The sequence below is a fragment of the Ailuropoda melanoleuca genome, chromosome 10 (assembly GCF_002007445.2).
Source record: "Ailuropoda melanoleuca isolate Jingjing chromosome 10, ASM200744v2, whole genome shotgun sequence".
Lineage (NCBI taxonomy): Eukaryota > Metazoa > Chordata > Mammalia > Carnivora > Ursidae > Ailuropoda > Ailuropoda melanoleuca.
In genome coordinates this window covers 1,000,779-1,021,113 of record NC_048227.1, presented here as the reverse complement: position 1 = coordinate 1,021,113, position 20,335 = coordinate 1,000,779, and the positions used below count along the sequence as shown (strand labels likewise).

The 20,335-nt window shown below is 65.3% G+C and overlaps 2 protein-coding genes across 8 annotated transcripts in view; one reads left to right on the top strand and one right to left on the bottom strand.

The window, feature by feature from the left end:
• The first annotated feature begins 807 nt into the window (after positions 1–807).
• Positions 808–12,713, top strand: TMEM184A (transmembrane protein 184A). Of its 3 annotated transcripts, none has more exons than XM_019804711.2 (9): positions 808–1,031; positions 5,851–6,096; positions 8,352–8,517; positions 8,796–8,886; positions 8,996–9,071; positions 9,170–9,261; positions 10,278–10,447; positions 11,018–11,215; positions 11,898–12,713. In XM_019804711.2, exons 2-9 carry the CDS (start codon positions 5,851–5,853, stop codon positions 12,131–12,133), a joined length of 1,275 nt encoding a protein of 424 aa, XP_019660270.1. In that variant the 5' UTR covers positions 808–1,031; the 3' UTR covers positions 12,134–12,713. The 3 variants fall into 3 exon arrangements, with proteins under 3 accessions (XP_019660270.1, XP_002924132.1, XP_019660267.1); XM_002924086.4 differs by lacking the exon at positions 808–1,031 and adding an exon at positions 4,839–5,141; XM_019804708.2 differs by lacking the exon at positions 808–1,031 and adding an exon at positions 5,165–5,193.
• Positions 12,714–17,520: 4,807 nt separating this feature from the next.
• The window catches only part of MAFK (MAF bZIP transcription factor K), a 7,442-nt gene continuing 4,627 nt past the window's right edge, over positions 17,521–20,335 (bottom strand). For 2 of the 5 annotated variants that reach the window (XM_034669687.1, XM_034669690.1), the window contains exons 2-3: positions 18,959–19,038; positions 17,521–17,962 (exon numbers count right to left, since the gene is read on the bottom strand). In XM_034669687.1, the coding sequence (XP_034525578.1) occupies positions 17,528–17,962; positions 18,959–18,994 (471 nt within the window). In that variant the 5' untranslated portion in view covers positions 18,995–19,038 and the 3' untranslated portion in view covers positions 17,521–17,527. Of the gene's footprint in view, positions 17,963–18,958; positions 19,203–19,510; positions 19,875–19,902; positions 20,302–20,335 lie in introns of those variants that run through there. The other 3 variants (XM_034669688.1, XM_034669689.1, XM_034669686.1) reach the window with 3 other exon arrangements.

The following is a 20,335-nucleotide window of genomic DNA, read 5'->3' as shown; positions in this document are numbered from 1 at the left end:
CCTCCCTTTCCTTAGTGCATGCGGGCACATGGCTCAGAGCGGAGGGCGAGCGAGAGAAGCCACGCAGGGCGGCTACTCCTGGCGATCGCTCCGAGCAGCTCCAGGGCTTCGCGGCCCCCGATCCTCCCAAACCAGTTACGACAACGAACTGGGGGAACCAGAGAGCTGCACGCAGGACCCGCGGAGCGTGGGCATCTTAGCGCCCTGGAGTGACACTGGCAGGAGAGGGGCACACGGGTGAGTGACCACATCGATGCCCGATGGATGTGTGACATCAGAGGGCCCTGAGTGAGCAGGGACCGACTGCGCGGGGAGCCCCGCACTTCAGAGTCTGCCCCAGGCCCAAGCGGACAGATGCCACCATGTGGGGGGTGAAGGCAGGCTCGGTGGGAAGTGCGGGCCCATTGATTCGGCAAGATTGTGACGAGATGGTGGGGATGGCCTCTCATGTGGGAGCAGCTGGCGGCTGACCGTATTCTCCGTCATCCCTGCAGGAGGACCCCCGGAGCCCCCATGTGAGCTGCTCGGAGCCAGGAGGCCATCCCTCGGTGAAGGCGGGCAGACAGACATGCCGTCCCCCCCCCACCGGTCTACCCTTCACTGCACCGTAGGAGGGGGCATCGGACCCCCGTCCACACGGACGGGAGAGATGCAGCCCCCCGAGGCCACACCCGGAAGTCAGAGACTCTGAGGCCGGCTCGTACCCCCTGCCAGACAGTGGACAGGAGGGACAGCAGGTCCCAGCGTCTGGGCAGGGCAGAGGGTGTGGCCTGGGCTGCACCCCGGCTCGCAGGGCCGGCCTGGCAAGGTGGGTGGTGGCCAGGAGAAGTTTTCTGGGTCCAGGGAAAGGCCAGTGCTTCCCCAGCAGCGACACTCTTTTGGAGTGACCCAGGCAGCTGTGAGGAGGAACGACGGAGGGCTGGAGGCCCCATGGTGAGGCTGGACCCCCAGCCACCCCCTCCAAGGCCTGGAGCCCTACGACAGAGCTGCCTGAGGGGCCCGACCTGACGGCTGCAGGAGCCAGCAGGGAGGTGAGTGTGGGCACGCACATGTGTGCCTGTGTGCACGCCCATAGGAGGAGTGTGGGGGCCAGGCTGGGTCCCGTTCACTCTAGTGGGCAGGGACTCCTGGAGAGAAAACGTCACACCCTGAAATTCCGAGAGTCTGAGGCTCTCTGCACTGCCACCCCCTCTCCACCCAAGAGGACAGGGCCTTGCCAGGCCCCGTATGCCACCTGGTAACCAAAAAGGGTCTCAGGCCAGCACCCCTGCCCCAGCTCCGCATGGAGGGCTGCCCGGGGCACGCACCCAGGACTGGCAGCCGGCTCCGGGACAACAGGCAGGTACAGGCAGGCCCTGGGTACACGCAGCTCCACTCTGGGGACTGAGGCAACAGGCCTGGGGGAGGGAGGTGGCACAGGGGAGGGACACGGGCCAGGAATGGGCAGTGCAGAAAGGACAGAGAGCCCCAGGAGGAAGGAAGTGAAGTCCCCGAGATCCCGCCTGGGGTCCCCCCGGGGCTGACTGGCCTAGAAGCCAAGAGAAGCCCCTGGACAGTGACCTGGCTGGCAGGACAGCGGGCCAACTGAGACAGCTGGTCCAGCAGAGCAGTCCTGGGCCGCAGGGACCTGGGCCCACCATTACGGGAGGGAGACGGGTGCCGACCTGCTGCACGTGGGGGCTCCAATAGCGGGGAAAACTGAGGAAGGTCACAGACACAGTGAGGGCTGTGTCAGGGCCCCAGGCCGTGTGTCCGACCTGGGGCCCTGCTCCCGCAGCTCTAGGGCCCAGTGCCCTGACCCCAGTGAGAAGCAGGCCTCTTGGACTCCAGGAGACACTGCCTCCCTGCTCGCCCACCACACGGGGAATCCTAGGACTAGAGAGGGAGGGACACGCGGTCCCCACTGTGGGCCCAGAGGAGGGGAGAAGTGGCTTGTGGCCCAAGGATGGTAGGTCCCTTCCATTACCTGCAGAAACCCCACAGCCCCACCGCTGCCCCCACTTCTCCCAGCTCCCACCTGAGTGGCTTAAAGCCTAAGCACCCAGGACCCGCAGCTGAAAGTGGCCCCAGTCCAGTCGCCCCCAGAACCCTCAGCCACAGTGGCTATCAGTTGAGTCAAGGGCCATTTCGGGGGCCGGAACAAAAGCTCAGAGGCAAACCCTGCTGGCCACTCCCTGGACGCCAGCAGGGGGCACCCCCGGGAGAGCCAAAGGACCCCGGTGGGGCCGCCCTGGGGGAGCCTGGGGTCCTGATGCCCCCACCGCCCTCCCCCAACCTGTCTCTGCCTGCCAGGGGGCCCTGGACAGGGCTGGCAGCAGGGAAGGAGCCACAGGCCTTCAGAGATGTCCCCAGGTGGCAGGCCAGCTGAGAAGGGGGGCCGGCATGGCAGGGCGGGTCCAGAGGGAGGTCCAGGGCCAGCAGTAAGGAGCCATGGGCCTTGGGTCACTAGTAGTGAAAGGCAGGCATGGGGACGAGGACACAGGTCTGACACTGGCCACAGCATCTCAGCCGCCCACAGCCCAGTCCTGCCAGGACCTGCCTGGAGCCTAGTCACCTGGTCACTGTAAACAGGGGTCAGAGGCCCCAGCCGCCCAGACCTGGGCAGGCAGGTCTGTCCTGTGCTGGGCTTGGTCAGCGTCCAGCCCCGGGCAGGGAAATCAGGCCAAGCCGGCCGGGCCACCTCTGCTGAGTGTGCGTGGGCCACGACAAGAGCTGCCGGGGGCGGGGCTGTACTGGGGCAGCCTCACGGTCCGCTTTCCTCGGCCTGGTGCCCCTGTTGCTGGACCCCAGCTCTCTGTTTGTGGTGCAGGGCCCGGCTCCTTCCCCTCCATCTCCCATGCCTCCCGCATCTGGCTCCCACTGCTCTCCACCACACACCCTGGCAGCCCCCGGGAGGCCCAGGGGCTCAGGCCTTTCCCTGAGCTCAGGGCAAGGCAAGGGGGGTGTCCCAGCTCCCCACCTGCCGTACCCCATGGTGCGGCGGGAGAACCCCAGACTCATCAGTACAGATGAGAAAGCAGAGGCCCGGAGAGGTGAAGGGTTCTGCCCAGGTGCCTGCCAAGGCCATGGGCAGAGCAAGGCACTGGGAGCCGAGGCTGCCTTGAGCGACAGGTCAGGACCCAGAGAAAGAGGGGTGGGGAGGGAAGAAGGCCCCCACTTTCCGGAGGCCTGGGATTCTAAAACGCACGCATGGCCTGGTGCTGATGGGAAGGCCCCGAGCAAAGCCACGTCCCACAGTGTGCAAGGGGCTGTGGAGTGGGGAGGGTTCCGGGCCAGGGATCCCCGGGGGCCTTTCTGGGGGCAACAGCTGAACCAGAAAACTTCAGGGTAGGGCAGCTGAGGAACAACCCAGAAGTGACACTGGGCCTGGCCCCCACCATCAGAGTGGGGGTGGCCCTGGGCAGAAGGGGCATCCTGGGATCACAGACCCCTGGCCCCCACTTGTCACTGGCAGAGCTGCAGGGGCAGGAGGCCTTGCGCCTGTCCCTGGGGTACAACCGGCCTTGTCAGAAAGCACTGACCCCCCCACAGTGCTTCCGCCTCTGAGGAAAGGGAAGAGCTTCAGACGTCCTTCTGTCTGGGTCCAGGGTCCCGGCCTCAAGCCTCCCCAAAGCCAGGGCCCCTCAGCGCACTCCCAAAGGCCCGGCCATGCAGACTCCAGCTAGGCAGTCCTGACATCTCACCAGAGTGCGTCCTGCCGCATGTTCAGTCCCCCCAGCGTCAGCCTGGGAAAGACCTCGTTTCCCCACCTGTGGCATGGGCGGGTTCCCTCGGCCCCTGCCAGCCCCGTCCATGTCCGCATAGCTGAGTCTTTGCCCTTCAGAGTCCCCAAGCCATTGCCACCAGGGGCAGTGAAGGGTGCTGTCTCCACACACGCTGACCCACGCTCCTGGCATCCAGGGCAGGTGGTGGGATCGGGGCACACAGGGCAAACTTACTCTGGCTGGATGAGGTCTAGACCACACCTGCCACCCCAGCCAGAGCAGGTGAGAGCCACAGCCAGAGGGCTGGCCAGACAGAGGCTGGGCCCTGCACAGGGTTCCAGCAGCTCCCGCCGACAGAGGGCAGGCAGCAAGCACAAAGCCAACAGGTGGACAGGAATTCCAGGTGGGAATTCAAGGGGGGACAGGACTGAATGGTGATATCTTAGCTGGCAGGACAAGGAGACCACTAGGAAAGAAGTCAGTATGGAAGGTTCCAGGCAGTGCTCAGAGGAGGCCTGCTGGGGGCTCCCCGGGGGGCGCGGTGTGGGTGGAGGGGTGGGGAGCAGGGTGGTGGCGTGTCCAGGCTTGGGCCTGCAGCCTCCCACACTCCTGGGGACCGTGGACATGTGGATGAACCTCTCCGAGTGAGACGGGATCAGTCATCCCAACAGTTCAGCCCCTGACCCATCATCGCCCCAGGCCGCAGGGAGCCTTAGGTGGGCACAAAGGACATGAACGTGTGATCCCATCAAGGGCACAGAGCAGACCTTTCGTCCTGGTGCCCACAGCGGCGGCGGCATGAACGTGTTTGTGCCCAGAGCGTGGCGGCCCCCCCCCCGACACCCCCCCCCAGAGACAGAGCCGGGAGAGCCTCTTCCAAAGGGGCCTCTGGCATCGGGCGGGACGAGTCAGACCCCCGAGCAGAGCCCAGTGACCTGCCGTCCTCCTCTCCTGACCCCACAACCCCAGCAACGTTTCCAATGCACCTCTTGGGGACTGAGCGAGATTCTCACAATATAAGTTCACCTGCTTTAAAGCAAACAGCAGCCCAGCCAACCGAGACCCCTCCCGTCTGCCTGGGGTCCGGGCAGAAGCCACCTGGCCGTCTGGCGCAGGCAGGTGAGGGCACCTGGCGGCCAGCAGGTTCCTGGGAGCCAGCTGCCACTGAGCAAAGATAGAATGTCAGCGGCAGCGGGAAGGGACGAGCCTCTGCTCCTCCCCCTGCACCCCGGCCCTTCCTGCAGGTGGCAGTTCTGTGGGCCACCTGGGAGCTGAGGCAGTGGCTGCCCCTCCCCAAGCCTGGTACAGCCTCCAGATAGCAGCCCTGCCCCACCCCCAGTGGGGCTGCCACTGGGGCCACGTGGCCACGCAAATGACCAGCCAGGCTTCCCTGGAGGCGGGCCTCCCAGGGCTGGGCTGGAGCTTCCTGCCTGAGAGGTAGGCACTGGGTCCCTACCTACGGTGGGGTGGAGGCAGGGGGCGAGGCCAGGTAGGCCTCCAGTGTGTGGGGGGGAGGTGCCCAGTGCCCTGGGGGGCCGGTCAGCGGCTGAAGAACCAGCATCCGGGGCTACTGAGTGGGCTTGGGGAGGAAAAGGGCCCTGCAGCACAGCGGGGCACCCAGACAGTTGGGCAGGTCCCAGGGAGCCAGTGGGTGCTGGGCTGCACCCCTATCAGCCGCTGCGGGCAGCGCCAGTCTGGCCTTCTCTCCCACTCCACCCTGGGCAGGCAGGCAGGGCAGCGGGGGCTCCCTCACTTTCCCAGACATCTCTGGCCCCTCAAACATGGGCCCCCACAAGCCCGCACAACAGAGGCGGGGACCACCCAACGTCACGGTCCGCTCACTGATTCTGTGCCCGGGTGGCTGAGCCCGGGGGAGGAGGGTGCCCCAGGCCCCGGCCTCGGAATTAAGTTCCTGCTCGGAGCAGGGCTGCCCCAAGTCAGGGGAGTGGGCAAGACCGTCAGACCCGAACCACACAGAAGGGACGGTGAGGGACGCCCAGGCAGCCCCGGCCATCGTGGCCTGGAGGAGGAGCCCCTCTCTCCCTGCCCCCACTCCCTCCTCCCCTGGCTGGCTCTGGGGCTGCCTCCAGCTGCCCGGGCGCACCTTTGCCCTCACTCCTCCCCGTGTCCTCCCTCACCCCTGCAGATGACTAATGCCTCAGGGCTCCTGGGAACAACCCACAGCCCCCTGGTGTCAGTAACCTGGCTACAGCCCAGCCCCCAGCCCGCCATGCCCACCGTGCCCTCCGCGTCCTCGGTGCCCACCGGGCCGCAGATGGACCCCGTGGGGAACAGCTCCCAGGGCACCTCCCGGCTCTTCCTCACCACCGCGTTGGCCCGCGGCATCTCAGGGGTCTTCGTGTGGACTGCCCTGGTGCTGACCTGCCACCAGGTAGGCCCTCCCTTCTGCACCTCTCTTGGGACCCTGCTTTCCATGGGACATGGCCCTGGCTGGCCCTGCTGGGATCGGGGACCTCAAGCCGTGGCCTCGGGTCAGCCAGCAGAGGCGCGGCTGGATGGAGAGCTGTCAGAGGCGGCATCAGGTCAGGGCACACGGTCAGGGGAGGGGGCTTTCTCCAGAACATGGCATGTGGGCACCGGGCCTAAAGGTGGGAAGGCTCTGCCAGGGACAGAGCTTGGCTGGGAGCACGGGGCCCAGGAGGGGCTGTCCCCGCAGATTCAGGGAAGGAGAGGAGAGAAGCGACATGCTCAGCCATTCAGGGAAGGAGAGGAGAGAAGCGACATGCTCAGCCCTGATCGCCACAAGCCCCCAGCCCCACGTGGTGACCACTGGGCAGACGGGGCAGCCCCTCCGAGAAGGGATGGGCAGCCCCGGCAGCGAGGAAGAGCCAGGGTGTGGGCACAGGGGCCCAGGAGGACCCGCTGGCCGTGGGAAGTGAGCAGGAAGTGCAGGCCAGGGACGGGGCTGTCTGGGCAAGGGGCACTCGGGACACATAAGGGGAAGCCCGAACGTCAGTGCGGCAGCTTGGCCTTCAGCCTGGGGGGTGTGGGGAGCCAGGAAAGGCTGTGGGGGAGCCGAGAGCAGAGCTGGCCTTCAGGACGGGGAGGGAATGAGTAGGGGCATGAGCCTGGGGCAGGGGCAGCCAGCAGCCTGGCGGACAGGGAGGGTGAGCAGACTCCCGTCAGTGAGAGGTGCCTGCTGTGTGGCCTCAAATGACAACAGAAGTAGACACAAGTGTGTGAGGGGGGGCCGGGGGAGCGGCAGGGGCCATCCAGGAGGGCTGCCTGGAGGAGGCGGGATTGGCACTGAGTCTTACCAAGCTGCTCCTGGGCCTCTGCTCGGGAAGACTGAACAGGTGGGTGGTGTGTGCACACTTGTGCGGCGGACACACCTGCTCCCTGCCGGTGGACGGGCGTTAGGTCTGGGGTAGGCTGTGGTTTAGGCGGCAGGCCCCAGAGTCCTGAGTTGGGGTCTCGGGTTCCCCGTGTGACCCTAACCCCTGCACCGTGGCCACCGCGTGTGTGTGTCTGTCTGTTTGTGACTCCTGGGGCCCTACCCCCTAGACGGGGCAGACAGGGACCCATGGGCTGCAGCTCCCACCCCCGCCCCCACCGCCAGGCCCTCTGAGACACGAGGGCAGCCAGACTCTGTCCTTGCAGAGCCCACAAGGACAGAGGGACTCAACCTCTCGCCTTCAAGACGGGAAGGCAAGGCCGGAGAGGAGAGTGGGCGCCTGCCAAGGCCACCCAGCCAGGCAGTGCCAGCCCCAGGAGAGCATCCACGTCTCCTAATGGCTGGTCATGCCGGGCCCCTCCCACTACCCCAGTCGGGGAGTGGGGGACTGATAAGGGACCGTTCCCAACTCCAACCCGCCCCCGCCACTCCCTGCATTGTGCCCTACAAAGCTGGGTGCACGCGGGGCTCCACACACAGCCTGCCCTTCCAGGGCCCTCTCTCCACCTGTGCTCAAGGGCACCTCCTCCAGGAAGCCTTCCAGAGGTGCTGTGTGCCCGGCTTCCCAGCGCCTCTTCCTGTTCAAGACTCTCTCACTGCTTGTTCACCTTCCCGCAGAAGACATGGAAAATCAACAAAGGTCTACAGACAAGCTATAAAGTCAGCCGTACTTCCTACCGTCCAGGGACAGGACAGCGGCGTCCTTCCTTTCCCGTTCACCACGTGTTTCCAACACGTGTGGGGTCGCACTTGCTTCAGCATCTGATGCTTACACACCCAATTATCTCAGAGCAGGCCCCCCCACCCCCATGGGCGCCACTGTTACTGGCTGTCTGAGCCCCCTTGGTGGGGCTGCTCCGCAGAGACCCGCCCGGCCCCATACTGCGTATTCCCAGGCCGTGGAGACGGATCATACACAGACCCTTTCTTTCTGAACGTACCTGCTCCGTGGGGCAGATCCCGGAAAGGGCTCCAGGGGATCAGCCCGTTGGATGCCCCCCCATGATAAGCTGCCAAATTCCTGGGCCACGGACACCCCCCAGGGAGATTCTCCCGGAACGAGTGAACACACGAGTATGTGTGTGAGCGAGCGAGCGAGCATTCCCGCGGCCCTCGTCCCGCCAGCCGCGCCCGGGGACACGCGCTGCTTCCCACGCTGCCCGCTGCTCCGCACGGCGGGGGCGGCGTGTGCCCGTCGTGCCCCCAAGCCTGCCCTTGCTCTGCCCGGCCAGATCTACCTGCACCTGCGCTCCTACACGGTCCCCAGTGAGCAGCGTTACATCATCCGCCTGCTCTTCATCGTGCCCGTCTACGCCTTCGACTCCTGGCTCAGCCTCCTCCTCCTGGGGGGCCACCAGTACTATGTCTACTTCGACTCCGTGCGCGACTGCTACGAAGGTGAGTGCGGCCTGGGCCCCCGGCTCCCGCGAGATCCAGGGAGGGCCCGGGGTCAAGTCCCGCTCAGCGAGGCGTCGCGGGAAGGGGTCACGGATGCCGAGGGTGGGGGCCCCGCAGCTGGGACTGCCCCCGACCCGGACGGGCTGGGCCTCACCGCCGCTGGGACTGCTGACGGCTGGGGGTCCGCAGGGACGGCAGGTGGTCCTGAGGCTGAGGGGAGGGGAGACAGGGAGCCCCCGTGTGGGGGCGGGGGGCTCACGCCGGCCTCTGCCCTGCAGCCTTCGTCATCTACAGCTTCCTGAGCCTGTGCTTCCAGTACCTGGGGGGCGAGAGCGCCATCATGGCCGAGATTCGGGGAAAGCCCATCCGGTAAGCGTCTTGCCCCAGAGCCCGCAGGGGCCCCTCCGCGCCCCGGGTGGCAGGGCCAGGCTGGGGGAGAGTCCTCTGGGGCCCTGCATCACGGATTTGCACACCCCAGGTCCAGCTGTGTCTACGGCACCTGCTGCCTGCAGGGCATGTCCTACTCCATCGGCTTCCTGCGCTTCTGCAAGCAGGTGAGCGGGGGGCTTGCCTGCCCCTGCCCTGCCCCTCCCGGCCGCCCCCCTCCCGACCACGCCCCCCTCCCGACCACCCCTCGCTTCCCGTCCCCCAGGCCACACTGCAGTTCTGCATCGTGAAGCCCATCATGGCTTTGGTCACCATCGTCCTGCAGGCATTCGGCAAATACCATGACGGGGACTTCAAGTAAGGCCCGGCTGCCGAGCTGGCTGGGAGGAGACGGGCCAGCCTGGCGGGTGGGGGGGGTGCGGGCACTGAGCCAGGGAGGGGGCTCGGCACAGCACTGAGTCCTCATGTGTGCCGGACAGACCTCCCCCCTCTCGGGAGACTCCCAGGGCAACGCCACGGCAAACAGACTTAGACGAGCGGGTCCTTGTCTGCGGGGTGCAGGGCTGTGCAGCCTCGGCGAGCATGGGCTCCCTCCCCCAGTCCCCACCCAGCAGCCAGCCCACCCGAAAGACAGCAAGGGGGGATTTCAGGCACTCAGGCCCAGGGAGCCATTGGGCAGAACCTCCCCGACACTCCAGGAGCCCTATGCCAGGGCCACGTGAATACACACACAGACACGATCACATGAGCCCACGCACACAAGCAGTCCACACACACACACACGCTCACACATGCACACTCACATGCACACGCACAAGCCCATACACACAAGCAGTCCACACACACACGCTCACATGCACGCACTCACACTCACACGAGCCCACGCACACAGTCCACATACACGCTCACACGCTCACACGAGCCCAAGCACACAAGCAGGCACACGTGCTTTCACATGCACATGCACAAACACCCACTCACATGCTCACGTGCACACAATGCTGACACATACTTGTGAAAACTCCCACAGGGTGCACGCACATCACATATGCACTCACGCACTGGCACACGCCTGCCCATGTGTCCACAATGTAGAGGCCCGTTCCTTCAGGCCACGTCCAGGTGGACAGGGAAAGAGGGACAGTGGGGGTGCATCGTAGGGAGAAAGGCCACATCCTTACTGCTGTATTGGGACTCCCTGCAAGGGCCCCCCGCCAGCGCCCCCCAGCTCCCTGGCTGTTGTGCTCGGCCCCCCCGCCCCGACCCTGCAGGGAGGGTACAGGTCTGGGTCACTCTGGGTGCCCAGGCCGGGACAGCGGGAAGGGCACGGGACGTGGGGCCCGCCCTGACCCCGGCACCTGCTCTGGCCCCAGCATCCACAGTGGCTACCTCTACCTCACCCTCATCTACAACGTCTCCGTCAGCCTGGCCCTCTACGCCCTGTTCCTTTTCTACTTCGCCACCAGGGAGCTCCTGCAGCCCTTCGAGCCCGTCCTCAAGTTCTTCACCATCAAGGCCGTCATCTTCCTCTCTTTCTGGCAGGGTGGGTGGGCTGTGGGGACAGGGGCTGGAGCCTAGAGCCTGTCCCCATCCCACCTCTGCCCCCAGTTCCCCACGTGCCCTCAGGCCTGGCCTCAGTTTCCCTCGCTGGAGCACAGGTCAGAACCACCTCCCCCTCAGCCAGAAGCCATACAGCCCTTGCCGCGGGGGAAATGGCGAGTCCCCATCCAGCGGGTCTGGCCCCTTGTGGGTGGAGAGGACAGGCAGAGGCCCCAAGGCCAGGCTGGGGGCACTCCCAGACCCCACCCTGCAGGGCAGGATGGCCACCAGACAGTGAGGGGTAGGGCTAGGGGTGGGCCCCAGCTCTGGGATCCAGGAGGTCAGGGCAGACATGTGGGAAGCTCCCAGATGCCCCCTGTGCCATGACCCTGGCTTTGGAGGCACTCACACCCCTGACCGTCAGCCTCCCCGTCCGTGGAACGGACCACACAGATGGGACATCCCAGGGCTGGTGAGAGGAGCCCGTGCAGGGTCGGAACCTCCCCTACACACCTCACCCAGTTCCCAAGGCCGGTGCAGGGCGGGTGCCTGAGCGGCTGTCACCATCCCCCAGGGATGCTGCTGGCCGTCCTGGAGAAGTGTGGGGTCATCCCTGAGGTCCAGGTCATCGATGGGAGCAAGGTGGGGGCTGGCACACTGGCCGCTGGCTACCAGAATTTCATCATCTGCATCGAGATGCTGTTTGCCTCCATTGCCCTACGCTATGCTTTCACCTGCCAGGTGTACGCAGAGAAGAAAGAAAACTCACCAGGTACGCGGGCTGGGCCCTGTGGGGGGCAGGTCATGTGGAGGGTGGGCCTGGGGTGGGGAGGGGCGCAGCCAGCCCTGCCTTCCTCTGGGCACCCTCAGCACCACCTCTCTGGCCCCCCCTCCCCGCCATGGGCCCGGGGGATCTCAACCCCACAGAGAGCCAGCCCCTCGGGAGGAGCCCAGCCCTAGAGAGGTGCCGTATCTGCATCCGGCCCAGGCCCTGCGCTCTGAGTGAGAGGGGCTGGATGGGACATCTGGGCCCCCACAGCCCCTGCTGGGATGGGGGGCTTGGTGCCTCCCAAGCCTGGGGTGCCCTGCCCACCACACCCAGGGGCCCGGGCATCCTAGTGAATGACCCGTTCGGGCCGGGATGGCCTGCACCCGCTCCAGCAGCCTGGAGTGACCGCGGGTGTGAAGGGTTCACTCCAGGCCAGAGAGAAGGCAGGGGACAGCTGAGGCACTCTCTCCCTGTGGCCCCCGGGGAGTCTGGTCTGGGACAGCCCAGGGTGGAGAAGCTGGGCTGGGATTCAGAGGTCCCGAAGTCACCCCCTGCTGGCCGAGCCCAGGGCCTGGGGAGCCCGGAGGCCGGTGGGGAGCAGGGCCATGTTCCCAGGGCTGGGGTCTGAGGGGAAAATGACGGGGCCAGGGCACCCCGACCCCACACACATGCCGTTCACCCCCAGCCCCCGAGGCACCCCTGCGCAGCATCTCCAGTGGCCTCAAGGAGACCATGAGCCCACAGGACATCGTGCAGGACGCCGTCCACAACTTTTCACCTGCCTACCAGCACTATACCCAGCAGGCCACGCACGAGGCCCCGAGCCCCGGCACCCACCCCGGTGTGGCAGGAGGCTCCGGCGGGGTCAGGAAGAGTCGGAATGTGGAAAAGCGGATGCTGATCCCCTCGGAGGAGCTGTAGGAGGGCCACAGGTCACCGGTCACCTGGCTGCGACCAGGCTACCCGGGCCTCTGGGCAAGCACGGGGCCCCTCACCCATCAGCCCTCTTGCCAAAGGTGAAGCCCCTTCTGGGAGCCCCTCTGCCAGGCCTGTGGGGCCACCTCCCAGCCTGCCTCCCACCAGAGGGCCTGTGGCCCCGGGAGGGGACATCTGAGCTTGTCTGACGAACCTGGGACCCACTGGGCTCCCTTAGTCGTCCACTCGGGGGGCTGCTGAGAAGCGGGTGCCAGCAGGGCCCCGCCGGATGGACAGGTTCCAGGCTGGGCCCCTGCAGGGAAGGATGGCCTCGGGAGCACACGGCAGCCCACCCCGTGAACACAGGAGCCGCAGGCACACACAGGCGGTGGTGGCGGGGGCTCAGCTGGACCTTGCCAAGCTGCTGCACATCCCCTCCAGCCGTGGAGACTCCTGAAAAGCCGCCACCGCAGCGTGCCTGACGAGGGTCCAGGAGGTGTCAGGGGCCACCTGCACAGAACTTCGCCCTGAGAAGCCTGTGGAGCACGTGGGGCTTGCAGATGAATCACACTTATTTATACATAAAAACCTGGGTTTTCTAGCGACTCCAGTGGCCTCTGTTCCTGCAGGGTCAGTGCCCGGAGGAGTGGACTGGAGTGGGGTGGTCAGACAACCCCCACTGTGCTAAGTCTGTCGGTGGAGGGGTCCAGGTCGTTGCTCAGAGCACAGGGGGGCCCAGAGCTCACAGGTAGACCAAATGCCCTGGCCTGTGTCCCGGGGAGACCGCAGTGCTCCCCGTGCAGGCAGGAGACCCAAGGGTCCCCCTCCCCTTTGGAGCTCAGCCTACTCTAAAAGATGGGCCTCTGGCCAGCCCCACCCCCAGCAGGTCCACAAAGGCCACGGATGGACACAGACCCAGAGAGAACGTGGGGCGCAGACGGGGCTCATAGCTGGAGCCTGCCTTCCCCCATCCTCTCTCTTCTGTGTGCCAGGCTGGCGCCCAGGGAGACACACACCTTGCCCTCCAGAAGCTGCGAGGGGCCTATGAGAGGGGCCGGAAGCAGCAGTGGAGTGGGGAGCCCTCCTGGAGGGCCTGAGGGCAGGGCCTGTATGCCCGGGAGGCCACGGGCGTGGGGAGCCGGGGCCGGCTGGCCAGGCCCGAGAAGCAGGCAGGAAAGCCTGGTGGGCACCAGCCAGTGAAGACCTCCACCACCAGGGAAAGGCACCAAGGGTCTGGAGAGACTCGGCAGGGCAGGAACAGACCAGCAGTGTCCTGGCCAGAGTGGGGTCGCCCCACGGCCTCCTTGCTCCCTAGGCCTGGAGACCTGGGCCTCAAGGCCGCAGCCTCTCCGAAGGCCCGGCCGGGCTGCCCGGTGAGATAAGCCATGCTGCCTCCCTGCCGCCCAGCTGGAGAGTCCCCCACCCGCCTTATCACGCCCTCTGCAGCTGGCAGACCTCGGTAGGCCCAGCTCTAGCCCTGCAGGTGTCAGTCAGCGGGTTTGGGAGCAACCACGGCGGGAGGTGGTCTGGAGGACGCAGGAGGGCCCAGTGCCAGCCCCCCTGTGAGCAAGGGGGCAGTGCTGCCCTGCAGGCCCCTGCCCGGCGAGGGCCACCCCGTTAGGGCCCCAGTTGCCTAAAGCTGTGTGCACAGGGTACCTGAGAGGGGACCCCCTTCCAGAGACCACACCCAGTGTGGGCTCCGGGCTGCAGGGGCACCTTCAGGCCAGGCCTGTGCGCTGGGGACAGCCTTGTCCACCTGTGTGCTGTGTCCGCCGTGTGCTGAGGCGGGGCAAGGACCCTGGCATACGCTTAATCCTCAGGACAGCCCCGGGAAAGGGGGCAGAGGCCCAGAGAGGTTAAGCCACTTGCCCGAGGTCACAGAGCCAGCAAGAGGGGGACCAGCCCCACAAAGGCCAGCCTCTGGCTCTCGTCCGGCCCCCACAGACACCTCCGCCGCAGACGGGGCCCAGCTTCCCCTTCTGACACAACAAAGTAATGCCGGGCCCCTGCCACCCGCAAGTAGGACAGAACTCCTCATGCAAAGTTGCTGCCCCTGTGTCGCCGGCCTCACCGTCCTGGCAGAAGCGTGGGCGCTCTCGAGGAGGGGGGGAGGGAGGCACATCTTGCCATCTACGACGACAAAGTGGGCTCCCAGTTCTGGGCCCCACCGCAAGGGGACAAGAGTGGCCAGCTCATCTAACCCGTCCTGGCCTCGGCACGCTCATCTGCGAAATGGCCCCAGCACTCCACATCAAAGGGGGCAGCCCCAAGAGAGTTGGACGGCCAGGCCGGGGCAGGGGGTACCCTTCAACTTCCCAGGGGCCCTGACAGGGCTGGAGTCTGTGCCTCCCCCAGTTCCCACCCACAGGCTGGCTGCCAGCTCCGGTCACCGGACTGCCACGCTGGGCTCTTGCAGGGGGAGCAGGCCTGGCTTCAGGGAGGTCTGGCTTGGCTGGGGGCCATGGCGACCCCGCGGTGCTGGCACACTCCCCGCCGATTTCACAGGAGGAGTTGGCGGATTGCAAGGGGAGGAAACAGGCCCCCCAGAGGCTAACCCCAAGAGGCTGGCAGTGAAGCCCCCCTCAGTGATGGTGAGGGCAGGAGTAGTCCCATCAGCTCAGGCAGAGGTGAGGCAGGAGGGCTGGCAGGTCTTGGGAACCTCGAGACCTCGCCTGCAAGCCCGCCCTCCTTCAGAGGCTGAGGCCAAGTGCTGACACGTCTGCCCCTTGGAGGGACTGGGGGTGGGGAAGGCCCGTGAGGAATCGACAGGCCCTCGGCTCCAGCTTTTGGGAAGGCCCACTTTGGGCACCTTGTTCCCCACCCCAAGCCGAGCGTCCCTCTTCCCACCTGCAGCAGGACCTGGTCCGAGACTGGGACACATACCACTGGGGGGCCGGGAGGGGCATCTGAGCTGGAGAGGAAGGCTGTGTCCGAAGGCTGGGGGCTCCCGGTCAGGGTGAATGGGACACTCGGGAACTGTGCCCACCACTCAGAAATCCAGCCTGGCCGCCTCCACCTGCCTGACCCCCTCCCTAGCCCATGGCTGTCCCGACGGACCTCGCAACCTAGGACACTCACTGCAGGCGAGGACGACCGTGTCAGGAGGCTGGGACATGGGGGGGTGGTGGCCCCAAACATCCAACGGTGCCCTGCACTTGGGGACTTGACCCACAGCGCCAATCACAAAACCAGGCAGGTGTGAAACCAGAAAACTCTTTATTGCAAAGGTACAAAAGCATCACAGCTGAGATGTACAGCAATAAATTAGGTGGTGGCCGTGAGGGGACAGGGCAGGCGCGGGGCACGTGTCATACAGACGAGGACCACGACGTGGGGTCGCTTCTCAATAATTTAAACCATGATAAAAGCAGCACAAAAATAAATATTGAAATGGAACAGCCGAGCGCCGGAGGCGAGGAAGCGGGAGGCCCCGTCCCCAGGAAGGACCCGCGCGTCTGAAGCCCAGGAGGCAGGGGGAACAAACCCCAGGGACAGAGGTCCTTGCCTTTTCTCTTAAATAAAAAAAATCCATATATTAAACCTGTGACAATGGAATCTCACTGAGCTGAAAGGAAAAGCACGAGAAGGCTCTGGTCTCCCGTCCCTGGCCCTGGGTCCCCCCAGGTGGGGCCTCGGCACTCCCCAGGGCAGGGGGGAACGCGGAGGGAAGCGGGAGGCTAGCAGCCAGGGCCTCCCTCCTCAGAGCTGGGGGCCGGGGCGACCAGCCCCCACCCCACCCTACTCCAGCTGCAGCTCTGCTCTATTAGGGATTTACAGTAAAAACAGGAAAAAAGTTACGAAAATCTGTACGATAAAATGTGTATATAATTTTATATATATATATACTTTCTCTCTTTTAAATATTTCCCCATGGTCCTTATTGATATCCAATGTGGATTACCTACCATGGCTATGGTATCGACAGTTTTTTTTTTTTGTTGTTTTTTTTGTTTTTTAACACACTGGGCCTTTTGCTCTGTAAGGATCCAGCCCACCCCAGACCCTTCACCCTCCACCAGGACAAGGCCGAGGCCAAGGCCGCACGGCGATGATGGGGGAGGGCCCCAGACCTTTCCCCGCCACTCCTGACAGCAGACACAGGACTCAGCCCTTGGGGCCATCTGCCCTGCCTGACCCTCCTCTTCCTGCACAGGGGGCCTGCGGCTTCCTGGGGGTCTCCCTAGGTGGTAGCAGCAGGGCCAAGAGGAAGCCAGGAGCTGGAGCTCACCGCCCACCCCCAGACCCCACGACCCCGGCCTCTCCAGCAGGGGCAGGAAGGGGCAGTCCAAGGTCGGCCCATAGGAGCTGGGAGCCCCAATCGAGGCTCGCAGGGGAGGGAAGCCCCAGCAAGGGTCACCAAGGTCATCAGGGGGTCCAGGTGCCAGAAAGAGCAAGTAAAGGTTCCAGGCGAGGATTAAGCACCAAGGTGGCTGCGTCCCCTTGTCCTCTGCACCAAGAGACCACCCAGGTGCCCCCAGGAGGCGGGTCCTGGCCTTGTGCCATGTCACCACATCCCCTCCACCCATCCCCTCCAGCAGAACCACAGCCCACTCCTAAGGCCCCTGCCAAACTCACCCCTACTCCACACAGAACCTCCTTGTGTCCACCCCCAGGCCCTGCCACCCCTCCCTGCGCAGGGCTCCACCCTCCCCAGCTGGCTGCCCGCCTCCCCGCCCAGCAGCTACCGCTCCTTGGAGGGGACCTCCCTGGGGTCACTCCAACGGAAGGAAAGTTCCCAACCCCCATGCAACTTTCTGCCGCATGTACCCTGGAGGCCCCCCCAGTGACCGGCCATTCTGAGCCACTTCCCCAGGGCCCCAGAGCACATGGCGCACACAGCCCTTCAGGGAACCCGCCCTCCCTCCCTCCCTCCGCCTCGTGGGGCGCAGGTCTCCGGTAAGGCTCAAGCAGGGTCACGGTGCTTTCCGTCACCAGGGACAAATGGTTCCTCCTGTGGCACCAGAGCTCAGGGCAGTGAGGGGGTTCCTGCACCAGCTGGTGGGCCACGGCAGGCCACTCTCGGGAGGGGTGGAAGACAGAGCCCCCGCCATCTGGGCCACAGGGCCAGGAACCTCCTGCGGACCTTCCCTCCATACACCCCGACACCCCTGGCGCAAGACACACGCCCCTGGAAAAGGATAGTCTGGAGAGAGCTGGCAGGGCCCAGAGGAAGGCCAGGTGTGTATGTGCGTGTGTGCGTGTGTGCGTGCGTGTGGGAAGGCGTGCAGCACACGGTCTCACGAGACCCCATCTTCAGCCGGCACCCTCGTCCCCGCCGTGAGTCCGTACTTGACTCAGGTGTTAAGGGGTCTGCTCCCCATGGGACCCTCTGATGGGCACGGGGGAGGTGCCCACCTCCTCCCCCCCCCCCCGCCCAACCCCGGGCNCCCGGGTGGGGCACTAGGAGGCGGCCGAAAAGGGCACAGAGGTGGAGGAGATCTCCGCGGATTTGACGATGGTGATGACGCTGGTGGTGGCCACCTTGGTGGGGGTGACGGGCCCGCGGGCCACGGTGCGGGCGAAGGTCTGCAGGGCCTCGTACTTGGAGCGCAGCGCGTCGAGCTCCAGCTTCATGCTGCTGTTCTCGCGCGCCAGCTTCTCCACCTCCCGCTGCAGCTCCACCCGCTGGCGCTCCAGCTCCTCCTTCTGCGTCACGCGCTTGATGCGGCAGCTGGCGGCGTAGCCCCGGTTCTTGAGCGTGCGCCGCCGCTGCTTCAGGCGCACCACCTCGTCCTTGCTAAGGCCGCGCAGGTGCTGGTTCAGCTCCCGCACCGACATGGACACCAGCTCGTCATCGCTGAGCGCCGGGCCGTTCTCGCCCGCCTCCTTCTTGACCTGCGGGGCCACGGCACAACAGTCAGCGCGGAGGCGCGCGTGGGCGGCGGGAGGCCCTTGACGCAGCGGGACCTTAGAGGATGGCTCGCTGTGTCTACACCAGGGCAAAGCCTGTGTGCGCAAGAGCCCGGTTCCGGGCAGCAGAAAGACCGGGCGGCACAGCCTCTGCTGCGCCCGTGGGCCTTTGCTCCTCCATCACGGACTGGGGACGGTCACTGCGGGGTCACCTGATGCCACGCACACAGCAGCGTACTCAGACGGTTCTCGGACGGGGGCCACTGGCTACACCCGGCCATCGCCTGGTTCCCGTCGGCCGCCCACACTCTGCAAGGCTGTGGCCCACGTGTGTGCTACCCGCTGTGGATCTCCAGTGCCCGGGGCAGGACGGACACAGGCAGCCCATCCTTCCGCACCCCTCACACCTAGTGGGACCTCAGAAGGGGCTTGGGCATGCACGGCCCAGGAATGCACGGAGCGTCCCCTCTCCTGCCAGACCCAGCTCTGCTCCCAGGACAAGACAGCCAACCCAAGAGCACATGCTGCCGGCCTCAGAAGCTGGGAAGGCCCACGGAGGCAGCACGCACTGCGGACAGCCAGAGCCAGACCCTGGGAGCCAGGGTGCCGCCATTCATATGCGCTGCCCGGCCCGTGGTTCCACCGGACAGAGGCCACACTGCCCACGCCTGGGGGCCGGGGTGATCAGCACATCCTAGCTGGCGGGGATCCACCCCTACTGCTCCCTGCCAAGGAATGATCCCCCCAGATGTCGGAGCTGGCATCTCCCAAGGCTGCGACCCCCAATTCTGTCATCACCTCTCTGTGACACGTCCTTTAGCCAACAGCCCCCTCCCCACCCCACTCTCTTCCAGGGAACAGGGCTTCCTTCCTCACACTCAGGGCAATCCTGGGAAAGTGGGGCTACTGGGACCAGAAGGGACCTTTCCAGGCCTGAGACCGCGACAGAAACAGGGTCTGCTCACCCCCACCCCCGCTTACCTTTAACGCCTTGTTTGGTTTGGGATTAGTCGTCATAACCTGGGCACAGTCACCCGAACAGAAGGGCTTGGAAATTGGAACTAGAAAATCACACAAGAACACAGAAATGAGCAAGGTTAGGGGCGCCTGGGTGGCACAGCGGTTAAGCGTCTGCCTTTGGCTCAGGGCGTGATCCCGGCGTTCTGGGATCGAGCCCCGCATCGGGCTCCTCTGCTAGGAGCCTGCTTCTTCCTCTCCCACTCCCCTGCTTGTGTTCCCTCTCTTGCTGGCTGTCTCTGTCTCTGTCAAATAAATAAATAAAATCTTTAAAAAAAAAAAAAAGAAATGAGCAAGGTTAGGTTCTGGCCAGGAGGGGATGGGAACCACTGCCGTCACAAGTGACCTAAAGCGGGGACATCCCCACTGCAGAGAGGCTCCAAGGAAGCTCAGCTCCTCGTTCCGTGTCACCCTGAAAGCAAGATGGGGGCCAGCCAGTCCTGAGGGGCTCCCCAAAGGTGAGCATGCTGGCCACCCCCCACCCCAGCATCAGACCACGGAGTGACCTGGACCCACCTTGGCCCAGTGCCTGGCAGCCACACGGCTGTCCCGTGCCGCCCCACCCGCCAGGCCTGTGCCACCAGCGCCTGGGGGGGCCTCGGGCACGAGCAGCTGTTGCTTCCTGTTCTGACTCTCCCTCTGAGCAGAGACGCTCGCACCCGCGAGGCGCAGGATGCCACGTTTAAGGGCCAAAGTGCACAGCAGTAAAGCCCCCTCCCGAGATGGCCGCACCCAGCACCTGAAGGGCACCACTGAACCCCAGGACGGCACCCTGCCCCGGCAGGAGCCCCCAGTACCCCTGACCTAGCCTGGCTCCAGAGAGGAAGAGCCCCTTGGGGGAGCACACCCTGGGGACGGGTGGAGCCCGCACCACCCTGGCCCAGCCCCGCCCTCCCTAGCAGACCTACCTCTGCAAAGGGCACTGCAGCTGTGACATCACCACCCCCACCTGGTCTGCCCCACAGCCATGACCTGAGGCCCACGAGGTGGGCGGGGTCTCCCTACACCGGCCAGGGCAGGATCCGGGAGGTGGGGAGCTCATCGACCGACCGTCTGGCGGGAGTTGTCCCTGGCGCCCGCCAGCCCCCACCGCTGCCTGCCCTTCTAGTTTTCGCGTCTGCATTGTGTCACACATTCTAATCATTCATGAAAAAGCCAGCCAAAGCATCCCAAGCATGATTCCCCTCTGATAGTTGCCATGGCGACCTTGGGAGGTAGCCAACCCCTGATGGTCGTCATGGAAACAGAGAAGCCCACAGCAACAATGGCTTTGGGCAGGCCGGTGCAGACATCACAGGTTGTGGGACAGTAAACAAACCCGTGTGCCCCCGCGGCGGGGGG

Bases quoted from the DNA above. Each gene is read 5' to 3' on its own strand.
- TMEM184A (XM_019804711.2), top strand. From the start codon at position 5,851: ATGACTAATGCCTCAGGGCTCCTGGGAACAACCCACAGCCCCCTGGTG. The intron at 9,262-10,277 runs GTAAGGCCCGGC...CTCTGGCCCCAG, and splicing joins TACCATGACGGGGACTTCAA to CATCCACAGTGGCTACCTCT. The intron at 10,448-11,017 runs GTGGGTGGGCTG...ACCATCCCCCAG, and splicing joins CTTCCTCTCTTTCTGGCAGG to GGATGCTGCTGGCCGTCCTG.